The 18,677-nt window shown below is 46.1% G+C and overlaps 3 protein-coding genes across 7 annotated transcripts in view; 2 read left to right on the top strand and 1 right to left on the bottom strand.

The window, feature by feature from the left end:
* Nucleotides 1-4,717, top strand: part of Klhdc8b (kelch domain containing 8B) — a 10,184-nt gene extending 5,467 nt beyond the window's left edge. For 3 of the 5 annotated variants that reach the window (XM_048794504.1, XM_048794503.1, XM_015487218.2), the window contains exons 2-6: nucleotides 975-1,482; nucleotides 2,529-2,693; nucleotides 3,020-3,244; nucleotides 3,342-3,443; nucleotides 3,858-4,717. In XM_048794504.1, the coding sequence (XP_048650461.1) occupies nucleotides 1,107-1,482; nucleotides 2,529-2,693; nucleotides 3,020-3,244; nucleotides 3,342-3,443; nucleotides 3,858-4,054 (1,065 nt within the window). In that variant the 5' untranslated portion in view covers nucleotides 975-1,106 and the 3' untranslated portion in view covers nucleotides 4,055-4,717. Of the gene's footprint in view, nucleotides 234-974; nucleotides 1,483-2,528; nucleotides 2,694-3,019; nucleotides 3,245-3,341; nucleotides 3,444-3,857 lie in introns of all 5 variants that reach the window. The other 2 variants (XM_015487216.2, XM_048794502.1) reach the window with 2 other exon arrangements.
* Nucleotides 4,718-4,831: 114 nt separating this feature from the next.
* The window catches only part of Iho1 (interactor of HORMAD1 1), a 51,887-nt gene continuing 38,041 nt past the window's right edge, over nucleotides 4,832-18,677 (top strand). Inside the window, exon 1 of the mRNA XM_048794497.1 lies at nucleotides 4,832-4,938. The gene's annotated coding sequence lies outside the window, so the exon portion shown is untranslated. The remainder of the gene's footprint in view (nucleotides 4,939-18,677) is intronic.
* Nucleotides 5,484-17,085, bottom strand: CUNH3orf84 (chromosome unknown C3orf84 homolog). The gene is made up of 4 exons (XM_048794059.1): nucleotides 17,052-17,085; nucleotides 15,740-15,927; nucleotides 6,344-6,400; nucleotides 5,484-5,899 (listed from the first exon to the last, which is right to left on the bottom strand). Exons 1-4 carry the CDS (start codon nucleotides 17,083-17,085, stop codon nucleotides 5,486-5,488), a joined length of 693 nt encoding a protein of 230 aa, XP_048650016.1. The 3' UTR covers nucleotides 5,484-5,485.

Genomic DNA, 18,677 nt, shown 5'->3' with positions numbered 1-18,677 from the left:
GGAGCTCGGCTACAGCCCTAGCCAGAGCCGGCGTCAGCGGAGGCGGAACGGCGGACCCCGTGCCCCGGCGGCACGGAACCCCGGCGGGTGAGTCCCACGGGAGCCGCGCTCAGGGGAAGTTTGGGGCGTGGAGCGTAGACCCCCCAAGCGCACTTGCCCAGACCCGCCCCCACCTCAGGGAACTGGAAGTTTGGGGCCAGGAGGAGAACCATGGTCTGAGTGGAAACCCCCAGGTAAAGGGAAAGCTGAAGAACTTGAATCCCGCTCTTAAGGGACTGAGAAGTCCAGCTGCGCATTCCTGCAAGAAACGCCCTGGGTTCTGGTATCCTAGAGTCCTGTGTTCATGAGATTCCCCAAACCAGTACCCCCTTCTTCTAGACGCCAGGGAATCTGCTAGCATGGGAAATCCTTGAGGGTGAACCTCTAGGGGAGTGTGGATCCCTGGCACCCGGCCTCCTGAGCCTCAGATACCCCGGACCCTGGTCTTTTGCTGGCGAGAACGGTTGAACACTGTGAAATGGTGGTGTAAGGATACCCTAGAATCAGACTAGGGACAGCAGGTGGGGGACCAGAATGGATGGATCCCAGGCTGCCCAGGGCACACTGGAAGCCAGATTTAGCAGTACTTACCTCATGCAGAACCAGGATGAGGCTTGTTGAGAGGAAAGGAAGGGCACTAGGCTGGAGAGTTCTGTTCTAGTCACCTTCCTTCTACCTAGACCCAGATTGACTGAGTTGCTCCTAGTTGTTAGCACAGGGGTTGGGGAGGAACATCCCTCATGCCCCCATACAGAGGAGACCACTCTCTATGTCCTCCTTCCCACTCCAGAAGGTGTGCTAGTCAGAGGGGTAGGTCTTTCCCCTACTTTTCCCACCAGTGATTTTAGCCTGCCCTGCCTTCAGCAACAAGCTGTGTCTGTTTCCCTAAAGGATGGTTAGGAAGCCCCGACCCTGTTTTTCCTTTTCTCCTCCAGGTGGAGGCAATTCCCTGGACTGCTCAGACACTCCTCGCATCCTTGGCAGAATCAAGATGAGACTCTATCATGTCTCCCCAGTAAGGCCTACAGCCTGAGCAGATAGCATGGCCTGCCACAGCAGTGAATGACATGGCTGCAGGTGGTGGCTGCACCTTTGCTTGGCAGGTGTTTCCCCCCATGCCCACTTGCCGGGTGTATGGAACAGTGGCGCACCAGGATGGGCAGGTGCTGGTGTTGGGGGGCTGTGGCCGGTCTGGGTTACCCTTGGATACTGCCGAAACACTGGACATGGCCTCGCACACATGGCTGGCACTGGCGCCTCTGCCCACTGCCCGAGCTGGTGCAGCTGCTGTGGTTCTGGGCAAGCAGGTGCTAGTGGTGGGGGGTGTGGATGAAATCCAGAGTCCAGTAGCTGCTGTGGAGGCCTTCCTAGCTGATGAAGGCCGCTGGGAGCGTCGGGCCACCCTTCCTCAAGCAGCCATGGGGGTTGCAACTGTAGAGAGAGGTGAGTGGCTTCCCAAGGAAGGTCTCAAGGTGCCCCAAACCTTCTATTCTGTCCTGACTTGGTCCCTTGCTCTCAGAGACTAGACAAGAGCTGCCCAGACATTGCTTTGCTTCCTGTATCCTCTCATGTCTCCCTCTTAACTGGGCTGTTAACTGACTTTTCTGGCTATGAGGTGGGGACAGAACCACAGACAGGTCCCCAGAATGATAGGAAGTCTCAGCCAACACCCTGCCCCATTCCTCATTTCTAAGAGACAGTAGGGGGGGTGGCCTAATGACTCTCATGGTTATAAATAGTCTTGGGTGGGGGGAGGGAAGCAGGGCCTTGGCTCAGAGCCCAGCAAATGCTTAAGTGCTTAGACTCCCCCACTATATACACATACACACCAGGGATCCTCATATGGACAAAGGCCAAGCTGACCTGGAGATGGTTGCCATGGAAACCCAGTTGACAGGCACATCACCCCAAGACTACTAGACATGCACTTAGCTCATTCTGAGGGCTTAACAGAAGGCAGGAACCTAAGCTAGTGTAAGGGTATGGTGTAGAGGTGCTGGCAGGGAGACTGATGCTGAAGGCCTGTGGCCTGCACCTCTATCCTATAGGCTTAAGCCTTCTCCCAGCCCTGCCCCCACGCCAAGTGATCTCCAATCTTCTCCCTAGACTGAGCTTCATGCTAAGCAGATATCCATATGCCACCAACACCTGGTTTAAATGACCCCCAACAAGGAAGCCCCTACCTTGTGGCCTCCAGGTCTGACCACTGGCCTAGACCAGCCCTGCTTGGATGCCAGACTTGGTTGCTATAGCATCTCCAGGGAGACAGAGCTGGATTATAATTAGATCAGCCGCCTCCTGCTCTTCACTCAGAGGGGCCCTGGCCAGAGCGAGAATCCTACCTCTCCCAGCTTTCACCCCAGATGTGCAGCAGGTTTTAAACAAACACCATGGGTTTCCAGCCACTCCAGGCATGACTAGGGCAGCTGTCAGGGTGGGCTACCCTAGCTAGGCTGGAATGCAGTCTGAATTACTCTTTTTTTATGCAGATGGTATGGTGTATGCCCTGGGAGGAATGGGCCCTGACACGGCCCCCCAGGCCCAGGTACGGGTATATGAGCCCCGCCGTGACTGCTGGCTTTCGCTACCCTCCATGCCCACACCCTGCTATGGGGCTTCTACCTTCCTGCATGGGAACAAGATCTATGTCTTGGGTAAGGGTCTGGGAGATGTGAGAAAGGGGTTTAGAGTCCATCACCATATATTGGTGTGGGAGGGATTGCTCAGTCTGAGATGGCAGGTCTTGAGAAGCTTTGTTGGGATGATCCAGGACTACTCTGAGGCTCTGACTGCTGGTGGCCCTGCTGAGGTTGGAAAACCAAACCCCAGTGCCTGAGCAACTGTGTGGTAGATGATCCACATGCGGATGTGCACACAGCTGTGCCTGGGAGGCTGGGGCAGACATATCTGCAACTTGGTGAATGAGGAGCCCATCAAGTTCCCTGGACTCTCTCCCCAAGTGTCCCAATTCCATTGGCAGGGGGCCGCCAGGGCAAGCTCCCAGTGACTGCTTTTGAAGCTTTTGATTTGGAGGCCCGTACCTGGACCCGGCACCCGAGCCTCCCTAGCCGCCGGGCCTTTGCTGGCTGTGCCATGGCTGAAGGCAATGTTTTTAGCTTGGGTGGCCTGCAGCAGCCTGGGCCCCACAACTTCTACTCCCGTCCACATTTTGTCAACACTGTGGAGATGTTTGATCTAGAGCATGGTAAGCAGTGGCTGTCCTGGGCTGTTCTCCTACTCTCTGTGGGATGGAGGGACATAGTGTGTATGTGTGGTTAGATATGACCTCCCCTCTCCTGCAGGGTCCTGGACCAAGCTGCCTCGCAGCCTGCGTATGAGGGATAAGAGGGCAGACTTTGTGGTTGGCTCCCTTGGGGGCCACATCTTGGCCATCGGGGGTCTTGGTAAGTCTTTGTGGGGCTAGGGAGAAGAAGGGAGCCCAAGATAGAAAAGAGTAGCCCCCAGCAGGAACACCCCCTTCTCTAGACACTCCAGAGGTCAGGAATTTGTGATCTCCCTTTCCTTATCTGTGACAAAAGCAGGTTGTGATCTGCCTGGCCCAGTGCCTGACTGGGGGGTCTATGTGCCATCAGGGCTCTAGGAGACAGAAACAAGACAAGCGATCACTGAATGCGTGGCCAAGTGGACAAATCAAAACATGAATGAATGAATGAATGAATGAATGAACAAATGCTGAACAGGGACAATGAGGAGCAAGGCACTTGTAGCCTATCCTGGAGTGATGTCAAGGGCTATTTTTTGGGCTCAGTGAGCAAAAGGGCCTGGAACCCCCTTACAACTTTCTGTCTCTCCTACAGGAAACCAGCCATGCCCTCTTGGCTCCGTGGAGAGCTTCAGTCTTACACGTCGGCGCTGGGAGGCACTGCCTGCCATGCCCACAGCTCGATGCTCCTGTTCTAGCCTACAGGCAGGGCCCCGGCTGTTTGTTATTGGGGGTGTGGCCCAGGGCCCCAGTCAAGCTGTAGAGGCACTATGTCTGTGTGATGGAGTCTGAAGGCCTGGTTGGGTCTGTTCACTGGAGCAGCTCAGTACAGGAGCAGGTGTCTGTGGCTCCATTTGCTGCTGAAGGAGCTCTATATGGCTGTGGGATGAGGGAGGCATATGGACAGGCACTTGAGGCATTCCCTTGGGGGCTTGGGTTAGGGAGCCTTTGTCTTTAGCATAGGCCAAGCATATGCTCACATCTAACTTTACCACAATTCATTCATGAACCATATCTAGCTCCACCCTTACCCAGGAGCCCCCTAGGCCCTGTGTCCAACAGGAAAGTGGGCTCAGGAGAGAGCTGGCCTTACACCCTGCAGGATAGGCATTGACTATCTCGAGTTAGCCAGAACCATCTAAGTGGTCATTCCTGAAAAATCCCAGCCTATCTTGAAGGTTCCTGCAGACCTAGGTATATTCAGAGAGGGTGAGGGACACAGAGGGAATGGAGGAAAGGACGTAAAAACTGCCAGAGGGCAAGAGGAATTCTGGCTTTGGGCCCTCTACGTTGCTGGTTGTATGACCTTGGGCAAGTCATTTCACCTCTCTGTGCCTCAACATCCTCGTCTGTGAATGAGGATCTCTGAAACCTTCCTACCCTACCTACCTCACAGGGCTGTTGTGAGGATCCAGGAATTTTGGATATGAAAGTAAAAGTATTGCTGAAATCTGATGTGGGGATCCTGGTGTGGACTCCCTGTTACCCTCATGGTCTCTGTCCTCCTTTCAGGGCTTCAACTCTCCCAGAGATAAGGGAGGTCTACAGGAAGCCTCTTGGATCTGGTCTCTATCCCCAAAGTGATCTGGTGTCTCTGCCCCACATAAGCCTCAGCTTTGCCTTAGGTGACATTGGATGACAGCCCTCTTCTACTATCTTGGATGTTCTGGAAACAGGTAGGATGACCAGAGAAGAGCTCAGAAAATGAAACTTTACAGGGTTAGGATATACTCCATTCCAAGTCACATTGTCTCTTTAAGGCTTCAGCTCATCTCATAGGGAGGGGTGGTCTGGTGGGTCTCCCTGAGTGCTAGATGTGGGACAGCCATCTCTTGGGCAGGACTGTGGCCACTCACCAAACCTCTCAAGGGCAGCAGTATCCTGGAGGAAGCTGCCAGTCCTTCCCTCTTTCTCCAGCCTTTAATGCCCACAAGTAGGAGTCTCTGGCTTTGCTTTCCTTAAAGCTATACTGAGTACAAGGGGCTCACAGCTGGATTTACTGCAATTTCAAAGAAACATTTGGGTCCCTGGAACCAACTTACCATGGTCATGGTAACTGTCCTGGACTCTTGAGCCTCCTTCAGGCCTTATCCATTCTCACTTGGTGGCAGGGCTCCCCAGGGCAGCACCTCCCTAGCCCAACAGTCATGGACAGCAGTGCCAATGGCAGAGCACCACTGCTCACCAACCCATGAAACTTCTGTGTACAGACAGGTTGCTCTGTTAGCTGTCCTTGTTTAATGCTCCAGACCAGTTTAGACACTCAGAGACCCCACTGTAAAGATAGTGCTGTAGCATCTTGGGTCTTGGGATCCCTGGGAGGTCAGGCAGAATGTTGGTGACCGGTGTTTGGGGTCCTACCTTGTCACTACCACAGTGGCCACCCCGGGATGGCTGGCAGAAGTTTTGCTGGTAGGTGGTGCTCACATGGGGAGGCTGAACCTGCACAAAGTGGACGAGGCGCTGTGGGAAGCTACTGAGTCCTGGGCCTGGCCGGAAATCGGACTGGTAGGAAGATTCCAGGGGCTGCTGGCTCAACTCCAGCTCGCAAGGTGCCCAGCGAAGGAAGGTGTGCCGCTGCCAGAGGCGCTCCAGGTCTTTCCGTCTTCCAATTCCCTGCAGCAGGCAGTAGGGGCCCTCCTCAACGGTATGGGCCCTTGGCCCACAGTCTTGGCACCAAGCATTTCCTTGGGCCCCATCTAATCCCAAATCTGTTTGGTGATGCCTAGCCCATACCTGGCCTCCCTGGCCTGTCCCCTGTCCTCATTGGCTTGCCTCCTCAGTGATGGGAACCATTCTGTTATGGAAATGGGGTCCTGAAAATCCAGTGGCCCCCAGCAGACTTGCATATAGTATTGGGGCAAGTTGGCAGAGGAAACCAAAACAGAGGTACCACTCTTAAAAGAATAAGAGATTTCCCAGAGGAGAAATATTGTGGGGGAAATAGGCACTCCTCTGCCTGTTTAAAGAACCCTCCCTTTCTTCAGGATCTTAATTCACTCCACCCTACCAACTACTGTGTGCTCAACTTCCACTTGGGCTGGGGGATTGTCTCTTCTCTTGCCTGTCTGTAGCACTCACTTTGTCAAAAGAAGTGCGGTTGTCATGCTTGGAGAAAAAGTGTTGCTGTGCTGGTTCCTTGAAAAATAATGAGAAAGAAGGGGAAGGGGGGAAATGATGCTTACCTTCTCCCCCAGATATTGCCTCAGTGTCCATAATGGAGGGAAGCTTCAGGAGCTACCACCTCTAAACTGCTAAACTGTCAACACTCTGAAAGGTCAGAGACAAATTAAAGCAGTACCTTACTCCCTGGATGTTTCATTCTGGGACTTTCCCTGAAGCAATAGTTTCTGAGGCCACCGGTTGAGGAGTGGGCTGAGACATCTATCAGGACATCCTGCCATAAGTGGGGCCCTTTAACACTAGATTGCAAAGTCTTTTCTCTGTCCACACTTACTCCCTTTACAGCATAACCATGCTCTGAACCCTACATTCTATCTGGAACTACAATTTTTGTGTCTAGCTCAAGCTGTCTCCTGAACCCCAGTCTCAAGAGCCAACTGTCTTCCACATTTCCATGTCAACTCTTGATAGTATATCCAAACAACTTTGGATCATCCTCCAGACCCATTCTACCTACAGCCTCTCCCAGCTTAAGCAATGGCAGTTAGGTCCTGTCAAACACCTCAGAGTCCCCTTGGTTCTTTTCTCTCACATTCCACATTCAATGTACCAAGAAATCCAATTGATATTTCCTTAAAAGTGTATCCAGGATCAAATTACTCCTCAGCATGTCCAGACTTTTCTCTGGTCCAAACCACCTTATTTTCTTGCCTGAATTATTGCAAGAGCTTCCTGCCTGGTGTCCCTGCTTTCAAGCTCACCTTACCACCCTAATCTGTGGTCTTCTTAGTAGAAAGAAATTCTTTTAGTACATGAATCAGATCACATCTTGTTTGCCACAAAAGTTTTGCATGTTTTTTGTTGTTGTTGTTGTTGTTGTTTTGTTCTTAGTTGTAGATGGACAGCACGCCTTTATTTTATTTTTTTAATGTGGTTCTAAGGATTGAATTCAGTGCCTCACACTGGATTCAAGTGCTCTGCCACTGAGCTACAGCCCCAGCCCCAGTTCTTTGTGTTTGTAACAGCCAGAGTTATAGTAGTGGTTCATGAGACCCACATGGTACTGATTTTTCCCTATTGATCCTACCTCCAGTCATAGTAGCATTCTCCCTGCTCCCCAAACATGCCAGATACTTCCTCCTCAGGCCTTTGCTCCACTAGTTTCTTCTGCTGGCCATGGAGTTCCCTTTTACTTACCTCTTGAGAGACATTCCTTTAGTTTTGTACCAGTAGTCCCATCTCCTCAACTCCATGTTTTCTGCTTCCTAACACACTCTATATAATGATATTGCCTGTCCTCCGATGCCTTTCATTGGAACATAAGCTCTTTGCTCTCTGCTTTGCTTACTCCAGCCAGGCATAGTAGTACAAACCTGTAATCCCAGCAGTTTATGAGGCCGAGACAGGAATATCACAAGTTTGAGGCCAAACTTGTGATCAACGACTTAGTGAGGCTCTCAGTAACTTAGTGAGACCTTGTCTTAAAATTAAAAAAAATAAAAATAAAAAGGACTGGAGATATGGCTCAGTGGTGAAGTGCCCTTGGGTTAAATAACCAGTACCTAAATAAATAAATAAATTTTATTTTATTTAGAGAGAGAATTATTTTTTAATATTTATTATTTTTTTTAGTTTTCAGTGGACACAACATCTTTGTATGTGGTGCTGAGGATCGAACCCGGGCCACACGCATGCCAGGCGAGCGCGCTACCGCTTGAGCCACATCCCCAGCCCCAATAAATAAATTTTAAAAAGTGGGTGGACCGTAATATCTAGAAAGGTAAAGTAATTTGCCTTGAGTTGAATATCAGATCTGGGACTCAAACACACTACATTATACTAGCTCACATCTCCTTGTACCTCTTCCTCTAATCATGCTTTGTAATTGTTTAATTTATCTCAAACCTAGGCAGCAATTGATGAAGTGCAAATGAGAAATCACCAAAAAGTCTATAAGCCAGAGGAAAACTGCTAGATTTACCACATCTAAAGAATGATGAACAAGAGAGGAGGGGAATTGAGAAAGTAGTTTTTCAATCATTACAATAATATCGGCCCAGCACCATGACACATACCTGTAATCCCAGTGGCTCTGGAGGCTGAGGCAGGAGGATCATGAGTTCAAAGCCAGCCTCAGCAAATTAGCAAGGCCCTAAGCAACTAAGTGAAATCCTATCTCTAAATAAAAATACAAAAAAGGGCTGGGGATGTGGCTCAGTGGTTAAGTGCCCCTGAGTTCAATCCCTGATACAAAAATTAAAAAATTAGCTAAAGAATAAAAATCCATCTTCAGTGAGAGATTATGCTGAAGGGATCAGGTATGGGTTTTTTTTCTTTGAGTTTGTAAGTGTGGGATCTTAAAAATTAAAAAAAAAAAAAAAAAGTAAGTCACAGAAACACGCATCTCCGCCCCAACACACACACACACACACACACGGTCAGGAATGTAGCTTAGTTGTAGAGCACTTGCCTGGTGTGTGGGAGGCCCTGGATTCAATTCCCAGTACCTCAAGTAAAAAAATAAGAGGAGGAGGAGGGGAATCAAGAGGAAGAGGAAGAAAAGAAGGAGAAAGAAAAAGAAAAGAAACAAAGTCTAGCCAAGCGTGGTGTTGCATGACTGTAAGCAACTCAGACCCTCAGCAACTTGGTGAGATCCTGCTTCAGAATTTAGTGAGGTATGGTGGCACATGCGTATAATCCCAGAGACTCTGAAGGCTGAGGCAGGAGGATCTCAAATTCAAAGCCAGCCACAGTAATTTAGCAAGGCCCTAAGCAATTTAGTGAGATCCTGTCTCAAAAAATAAAAAGGGCAGACTGGGGTTGTGGCTCAGTGGTAGAGTGCTTGCCTAGCATGCATGAGGCACTGGGTTCAATTCTCAGCACCACATATAAATAAGTAAGTAAAATAAAGGTCCATCAACAACTAATAAAAATATTTTAAAAAATAAAAATAAAAAGGGCTGGGGATGTGGCTTAGTGGTAAGTGCCCCTCTGTGCAATCTTGGGCACAAACAAAAGAACTCAAACAACAACAAAAAAATTATAAATAAGGGGCTGGAGATGTGGCTCAAGTGGTAGCGTGCTCACCTGGCATGCGCGGGGTGCTGGGTTCGATCCTCAGCACCACATAAAAATAAAATAAAGATATTGTGTCCAGGGCTGGGGATGTGGCTCAAGCGGTAGGGTGCTCGCCTGGCATGCACGGGGTGCTGGGTTCGATCCTCGGCACCACATAAAAATAAAATAAAGATGTTATGTCCACCGAAAACTAAAAAATAAATATTAAAAAAAAGATACTGTGTCCACCTAAAACTAAAAAATAAATATTAAGAAAATATAAATAAATAATTCAAATTGAAAAAGGAGAATGGAGATGCAGCTCAGTGATAAAGCACTCCTGGATTAAATACCCAGTACCCCTCCATCCACACCCCAAAAAAAAAAAAAAGAAAGAAAATCTACATGAAAAGGATGAAGACTAGAAGGAAAATATTTATAAACCACATACCCAATAAAGGATTTGTATATAGAATTTATAAAGAACTCTAACATCTCAACAGTAAAAATACAATCTAATAAGAAAATGGGCAAACAATATGAAGATTTTTTCATCAAACACAATGTGCATCTGAAAAATAACACATTAAAGAATTTTCAACATCACTAAACAATAGGGAAATAGAAATCAAAACTACAGTGAAATATCACTACATATCTACTGGAATGGCTAAAATTAAAAATAGAGATGTGAGTGAGAATGCAGAGAAACTAGATCATTCATGCATTGCTGGTGGGAATGTAAAAATGGTACAGCCATTCTGGAGAAGAGCTTGACAGTTTCTTTAAAAAAATACATGCAACTACCATCTGACCCAGCAATTGTACTTCTGGGCATTTATCCCAGAGAAATGGAAACTCATGTTCACCAAAAAAATATGTGCACAAATGTTCATAGCAGCTTTATTTATAAAAAGCTCAAAGCTGGAATCAGCTCAGATGTCCAATAAGTGAATGTTTAAACAAATCAATACATATGTGCCATGGAATACTGTTCAGTAATGAACTGAATTTTTGATATACTCAATGGATCTTGGATAACTAGGAAATTATACTGAGCAAGAAAACCTCTCCAAAGGTTGAATATTGTATTATTCCATTTTAAAAAATATTTATTTTTGATTGTTCTTGGACACAATGCCTTTATTTTATTTATTTATATGTAGTGCTGAGGATCGAACCCAGGGCCTTGCACGTGCTAGGCAAATGCTCTACCACTGAACCACAACCCCAGCCCCTGTATTATTCCATTTATATAGCAATTTTCCCCAATATTGAGGGTTGAATCCAGGGGACACTTTACCACTGATTTACATTTCTAGACCTTTTTATTTCTTTTAATTTTGGGGGAGAAGGGAGTGCTAGGGATTGAACTCAGGGGCACTCAACCACTGAGCCACATACCCAGCCCTATTTTGTATTTTATTTAGAGACAGGGTCTCACTGAGTTGCTTAGCACCTCACCGTTGCTGAGGTTGGCTTTGAACTCTCGATCCTCCTGTCTCAGCCTCCCTAGCTGCTGGAATTACAGGCATGAGCTACGCGCCCCGGTTTGTTTGTTTGTTTGTTTATTTATTTAATTGATTGATTGATTGATTGATTTTTGGTATTGGGGATTGAGCTGCATACTACTAAACTACATCCCCCGTCCTTTTTTTTTCTTTCCTTTTTGGTACCAGGGATTGAATCCAGAGGCACTTAACCATTGAGCCATATCCCCAGCCCTTTTTTATTTTGAGACAGGGTCTCAAATAAAGCTTATATAAATAAAGCTGCACAGATTTTTTTTTTTTGTTGCTTAGGGCATCACTAAATTGCTGAGGCTGACTTTGAATTTATAGTATTCCTGCATCAACCCCCCAAGCTGCTGGGATTACCATGTATAGCTGTTTTTGTTTTTGTTGTTGTTTGTTTGTTATTGTTTGTTTATTTGTCTTTTTTTTGGTGACAGGATACTCACTAAGTTACCGAGGATTTCTCACAAGTTGCTGAGACTGGTCTTGAACTTACAATCTTTCTGCCTCAGCTTCCTAGGTTGCCAGCATTATAGTTTTGTGCCATTGCATCTGGCTGTATTTTTATTTTGAGACAGGATCTCACTAAGATGCCCAGGCAGGTCTCAAACTTGTTATCTTCTTGCCTCAGCCTCTGGAATAGTTAGAATTATAGGCATGTGCCACAGTGTCTGCTATATGGCACTTTAAGTGACAAAAATTTTAGAAATGGAGGAGAGATTGGTAGTTAAGATCAGAGAAAGTATGCAAGAGTGGGAAGGAGTTGAGTTGGTAATATAAGATCAGCACCAGGGATCCTTGTAATGTTAAAGATGATAAAATTTGGGGGCTGGGGTAGCTCAGTGGTAGAGTGCTTGCCTCTTGTGTGGGGCACTGTTTTCTTCGATCCTCAGCACCACATTAAAAAAAATTGTTCATCTTCAACTAAATAAATATATTTTTAAAAAGATGATAATATTTTATAGATATCTCTCTCTCTTTCTCTCTCTCTCTCTCTCTCTCTCTCTCTCTCTCTCTCTCTCTCTCTCACACACACACACACACACACACACAAGTACAAATGAAACTGGGAAATCTGAATGAGATTGCATCAGTATCAATGTCCTGGTTGTGGACTGTAGCTTTGCAAAATGCTAACATTAAGGAAACTGGGAAGTGTAGAGGTGATTATTATTTCTTACAACTGCTTAAGAATCAGTCAGGTACAGTGGCGTCCGCCTGTAATCCCAGCGGCTTGGGAAGCTGAGGCAGGAGGATTGTGAGTTCAAAGCTAGTTTCAGCAAAAACGAGGTGCTGAGCAACTCAGTGAGACCCTGTCTCTAAATAAATTACAAAATAGGGCTGGAATGTGGCTTAGTGGTCAAGTGCCCTGAGTTCAATCCCTGGTACCAAACAAAACAAAACAAAAGAATCCAACAAGTTCCTGTTGACCTCCAATTTTCTCCCCTGCCTCTATTCTCAGCTGCAGAATTGTACATAGCCTTACAACAAATGGCTCAGTTGTTGGAGATAGCTCTGATTCTGGAAACTCACTATTTCTACAGTGGCAGGATAATATATGAGCCTGATTGGAGTTTTGCTCTCACAATTGTGGGAGCCTGTTGAGAAGAATAATCACACCCTCTCTCCCTAGGCAGTTCTGGGTTTTCTTGCTCTGGTATCTTTGTTTCTAAACTGTTCAGGGCTCCTTTTCTACAGAGGTGGTAAAACCCATAAATAGGAAGGGCTAGAGCTACAATTTCTTTCTTTTTATATTTATTTTTTAGTTTTTTTTTAAAGAGGACACAATATCTTTATTTTTTATTTTTATGTAGTGTTGAGGATCGAACCCAGCACCCCATGCATGCCAGGCGAGTGTGCTACTGCTTGAGCCACATCCCCAGCCCTACAATTTCTTTTTTAATAGGACTTGGAGGTAGGTTTCCTGAGAGGAGGCAGCATTTATAAGTTGAGGCTTAAGGACCTTGTAGAGGCTGGACAGTCTGTATTCAGTAGGGTTCTGAGAGAGGAGCCTCTATGTCAAACTGAGGTGTGGGGCTTAGTAGAGACACAGCAGTTATGGCACCACAGATGAAGGACCTGAGCTCATCCATGAGTCTGGGACTCTTGTCTGACTAAGGATTACATTTCCTAAGAGTCAGGTAGGTGAAGGCAATTTGGTTTACCAGAAAAATGAAAAAAAAATGTTTTTGTTTCTGAATATCACAGACAAAATGTTTACCTGCCCACTGGGTGTGGTGGCACATGCCCGTAATCCTAGCAACTTACGAGGATGAGGCAGGAGGACTGCAAGTTTGAGGCCAGCCTCAGCAACTTAGCAAGACCCTGTCTCAAAATAAAAAGGACTGGGGATGTATCACTGTGGTAGAGCACTCCAGGGTTCAATCCCCAGGACAAAAAAAAAAAAAAAGAAAGAAAAAGAAAAAAAGTTTTTAACCTCCCCCAAACCAAAAGAAGGTAGATGTCACATTTTAAAAGGTCTTTAAACAATAGCCACAATCAACTGAAACCTGATACCTTCAACCAAGCCAAAAATAAGATGTGCACCTTCCCTGGGAAGTCCTTCCTATTAATTAAGATAGCTTTAAATCTAGAAAGAGCCATTTATACAACCCGAGTCCAAAATACACAGATCATGCTACCTGGAGTTACTGATAATACTATAAATTCTCCAAGTCTTCAGTTTCATCATGAACTCCATATCTATACCTGGGGCTGGGTTTAATGGATTGAGAGGCTGTTCTAGTCTCTGGGATGAAAAACATCACTGAGGGCTACTACAGACATTCAGTAGAAAGGCTCTAGGTTCCTTCTATTCCTGTACAAAATTCACTCCATCACCCTCAAAAAGGTAGGTGGCCATCCAGGTGTGGTGGTACATGTCTGTAATCCCAGGGGCTCAGGAGGCTGAGGCAGGAGGAGGATCACAAGTTCAAGGCCAGCTTCAGCAATTTAGCAAGGCCCTGAGCAATTAGCAAGATTCTGTCTCAATAAATAAACAAATAAATAAATAGGCTGGGGATGTGGCTCAGTGTTTAAGTGTCCCTGGGTTCAATATTTAGTATCAATCAATCAATAAACAAATAAATGGGAGGTGGCCCTGATGGGCAGTCTAGGATTGCTCTTGGGTATGGTTTGGAAGACAGTGCCAGGCAGACCTTCCAATTGAACATGTTAAGGAAATTCAGGTTGCACAACATGGCAGCCTTCAGGACCCTTCTTTCAGCCTAAGAAAGAAATTCTTGAAGAATCCAAATGACAGTTACAGTTGGACCTCACAAAGGGTGGGGAAACAAGAAGCTGCAGTGGGTGGAGCATATTCTGGGCACTGATACTGGTTCCTATGGATTTTCCTCCCCCATGATCTTGTTCAGGAGGTGGACCTGAGTAGATGTGTCACAGGGTCCCTTCACTCTGGCCACTACAGAGTTCTGGGAAGAGATGAATAAAGAGAGGGAGATTTTTTTTCTAACCCCTCCCAAGCTAGCTCCCACCTGGCTGTCTCTCTCCACTTAGGATCACTGTTCCTCTCAGGGTAGCTCTTGCCACACCTTTCTCTGTCCTTCTGGGTTCTAGGAGCCATGCATCTCCTTATCCCTTTGGACCCGATAGTAATACTGCCCACTTGATTGTTATCAGACTGTGAGACTGCCTTTTCCTAAGGCCTTTACGCCCACTCTTTTTAAAAGTATACCCTCCTGACTTCTCTTGTTTTAAGCCTGCTGAGACCTTGACTGGTAATATACAGTGCCCTCTCCTTGTTTCCAGGCCTGTAATGACAGAAGGCCTACGACCCTGTACCCCTTTACTGTATAGAAATCTGTTTTAGCTACTCTAGGACATGTCTGCCATCTCTCCTATCCAGTCTTGCAGATATGTAGACTAGTATCCAGTAGCCTCCTGTGCTATTTCCCTGCCTGACTAGGTGTCCTACTCATTCCCAAGGTCCATTTGCCATATACTTTGCTATTCCGGGACAAGAGGGCAACCTTCAGAATTTGGAGCACCCAAGCTAGGGATAAACTTTCCGAAAGAAGTATTTAAGCAACAGAGAATATCTTCTGGAGAGAATTTCAGAGGCATTGGCAGAAGAAATAAATGAGTACCTATCATGGGTCCAAGAAGCGGGGGTACTCTGCTGATGTTATTAACATTAGGAGGATAAAGCCCACTCACATGTTCCCTACCCCAGGTCCTAGACCTCAGGGTCCCTCCTGAGGGCTCCAGAGAAGCCAGGTAAAAAGCCCCTCATTGGGGCTCCTGGCAGAATAGAAAAATATAAAGAGGAACACTCCTGGAAAGGGAGATGTGTCCTCATTCATCATTGGGAGAGTTGGCTTCAGCTGTGCTGACCCACCTAAGAAAGCTATGTGTGTGGGGGAAAGGGATACCATTTATTCAGACCTGGACTGTGTGAGGCTGGCTGTAGGCTTTTGTGACATCGAGTATCTGAACTGGAGGGCTGTTCAGCAAAACTGAAGCCTTCCTTCCTGGGTTCTGAAGGCTCTCACCCCTAATTATGCATCCCACTGAGGCTTGGACCCTTCCTCCATCTAGAAGAAACAGTGAGCTATACTGTCCAGTTTGGCACCTGCTCTTCTCTAAATAGAGGGAAGATCTGACATTCCAGGGAAGAGGAACCAAGCCTTCTGTCTTTCCCAGGGTTAGGATGAACCTGGGTGTCAGTCTGATTCTGAAAGGGTTGGTATGAGGACCTTGGGGCCTGGAAGAGGCAAGAAATGGCCCATCTCTTCCTGCCTGCCTCCCACCCCCCACCTTGTACCTGACATCGCTGCAGGAATGTTGCTGGAGGTTGGGGCTTGGCTGCAAGGCGATATTCTCCAGCAGTTTCACTCTTGAATTGGCCTCTGTAGTGCCCATAAAGGCCCTGTTGTGCTATAACAAGGCATGCATGAGGATAAAGCCCACTCACACGCTCCCTACCCCAGGTCCCAGACCTCAGGGTCCCTCCTTTTTACCTGGCTCCAGAGAAGCCAGGTAAAAAGCCCCTCACTGGAGCTCCTGGAATAATAGAAAGAATATAAAGAGGAACACTCCTGGAAAGGGAGATGTGTCCTCATTCATCATCGGGAGAGTTGGTTTCAGCTGAGCTGACCCACCTAGGACAGCTATGTGTGGGGGGGAAAGGGATACCATTTATTCAGAGCAGAGTTCTATGGGCATGTCCACTATTCAGTGGTTTGGTCTTAAGGTGCCTGAGAGGAAGTCCCCTTTGATGTCCTCCCCACAGTGTTAAAAGTAGATCAAGGGTCCCTGAAAATCAAGGGTCCTATGGATCCTTCTGCACCTTTTGACAAAGCTATGAACACTCATTTGCCACATACTTTGCTATTCCGGGACAAGAGGGCAACCTTCAGAATTTGGAGCACCCAAGCAAGGGATAAACTTTCCAAAAGAAGTATTTAAGCAACAGAGAATATCTTCTAGAGAGAACTTCAGAGGCACTGGCAAAAGAAAGAAATGAGCACCTATCATGGGTCCAAGAAGCTGGTGTACTGTGCTGATGTTATTAGATGGATACCCTGTGGATGATCATGTCTGGGAACTCCTATGGTCCAACTTCTTGTCCTGAGTTCTAAGAATGAGTTTATCTGATCCTCTACAGTTATAATCCTGAGCAGAGGAACCTGTTCTGAACATGGCTTCTGTCTACCATAGCAGACTTCTCAACAGGACTGGAAAACCCAAAATCTTTTCATTGCACTGAAGATTAAGTCACCTTACTTGTCTACCTCTGTACTGTTTAGAATCTCTTGCTGTCTATTTAGTTAAGTTCAACAGTATTTACTGGACCTTTCGGGCATAGAGCTGGACCCAGGAAATACAAATAGATGAAAACACAATCACTGTCCTTAGATGTTCCCAGACTGTAAAGCGGTCAAACTCCAGAGTAAGGATGAGGATGTGAATCAAACAATGAACGGGGAATAAACGGGGTGACAAGAGGGTTAGGAGGCTCAGCTGTCTAGCAGACAAGGTTGTATGGAAGGGGACAAAGTATCAGGAAGACCAGGTAGCCTCCAGGGATGACCCCAGAACTGAAGAGGGGAAGGTGGCAGCTCAGGGTTCTTTACCAGCTTGCTGGATGAAACCTAACTTCACCTTCATGACTCACTCAGATTCCATGTATAACCCCAGGGTCAGGGGCCGGGATTAGCTATGAAGTGCACTCTTACCCAGGAGCCTATTAAAGCACTTTGCATCTTTCCGGGAAGGGAGTAGAAAAGACAAACTTTTCTCTTGTCTTTTTGAGGCTACATCTGAGGGAAGAGAATCTGGAGGGGTCCACTTGATGTTGCTTAGTAACAAGAGGAGGTTGTGACTCCACAATGCTGTTTGTTGAGGCAGCACCTGACCTGCTACTCTTTTATCCTTTCTGCTATTTCTTCTCTATAAGAGAAATCTGTCCCTTGGCATTATCAGTCTGCAAGACCCTTATTTAAACATATGGGAATCCACAGTGGAGTTCAGTAGACTCACAGCCAATGAAGTATTTAATAATGTAGTAGAGGCAAATCTTGCATTCTAAAACTATGCGACCATACTGCTAAGAAGATAAATTTTAGAAAGTATGTTATGAATTCAGAAGAAATGTTTAAGAGGCTGATAGCTCTTAGGAGGAAATATAGGCACACACCATTACTCCCGGAGCTGTATTTTTATTTATTTTTTAAGAGAGAGAGAATTTTTTTAATTTTATTTTTTAGTTTTCGGTGGACACAACATCTTTGTTTGTATGTGGTGCTGAGGATCGAACCTGGGCCGCATGCATGCCAGGTGGGTGCGCTACCGCTTGAGCCACATCCCCAGCCCTGTATTTTTAGTATTTAAACCCAGACCTATCACATGAGTTGAGTGGAATTTTCCACTTGTCATCCCGCTGGCACTCAAAAAGTTTTGGATTTTGTATTTTTGGATGAGGGATGCTCAATCTTCATAGGAGAAAAATTTAGCAGCCTGGCAATGGGACAATGAGAAAATTGGGTTATAGTCACTCAATGGAGTTACTATGAAGGGGCTGCAAATATGGGCATCCACAGAAATCAACTCTAAATATGTTGAATCAAAAAGTTGTATAAAGATACACAAAATATATCATTTATGATAGACATGAAAATCAATGCAATGTATTACTTATGGATAGAAACATGAATTTTGGGCTGAGGTTGTAGCTCAGCGATAGAGCAGTTGCCTCGCATGTGTGAGGCACTGGGTTCAATCCTCAGCACCACAAAAAAATTAAAAAAAAAATAAAGATTTTGTATCCATGTACAACTTAAAAAATATTTTTAAAAAAGTATAAATCATGCATAAGAATGATATTAGGGGCTGGATTTGTGGCTCAGTGGTAGAGCGCTCGCCTAGCATGCGTGAGGCACTGGGTTTGATCCTCGGCACTACATAAAAATAAAATAATAAAGATAAAAAAGAGGGCTGGGGATGTGGCTCAAGTGGTAGCGTGCTCGCCTGGCATGCATGAGGCCCGGGTTGGATCCTCAGCACCACATACAAACAAAAGATGTTGTGTCCGCTAAAAACTAAAAAAAAAATCTCTCTTAAAAAAGATAAAAAAGAATGATATTAAATCATTACCACATGTAAATAATATAAATGTCCATCAACAACTAAAAATATATAGGATTTTTTTTTAAAGATAGCCCTTTTTATTAACTCAATGGTAGAGCACTCCTGAGTTCTTC

Source organism: Marmota marmota, unplaced genomic scaffold, assembly GCF_001458135.2.
Source record: "Marmota marmota marmota unplaced genomic scaffold, marMar, whole genome shotgun sequence".
In the NCBI taxonomy this organism is placed as follows: domain Eukaryota; kingdom Metazoa; phylum Chordata; class Mammalia; order Rodentia; family Sciuridae; genus Marmota; species Marmota marmota.
Note: the sequence above shows the minus strand (reverse complement) of the source record. Positions and strands in the feature narration are given on the sequence as shown.

Excerpts from the sequence above, each read along its gene's own strand:
- CUNH3orf84 (XM_048794059.1), bottom strand. The coding sequence starts at position 17,085 with ATGAAGGTGAAGTTAGGTTTCATCCAGCAAGCTG. Across the intron at positions 6,401-15,739 it reads CATTCCTGCAGCGATGTCAG|GAACCAGCACAGCAACACTT; the intron begins GTACAAGGTGGG and ends TTATTTTTCAAG. Across the intron at positions 5,900-6,343 it reads ACCGCACTTCTTTTGACAAA|GGCCCCTACTGCCTGCTGCA; the intron begins GTGAGTGCTACA and ends ACCGTTGAGGAG.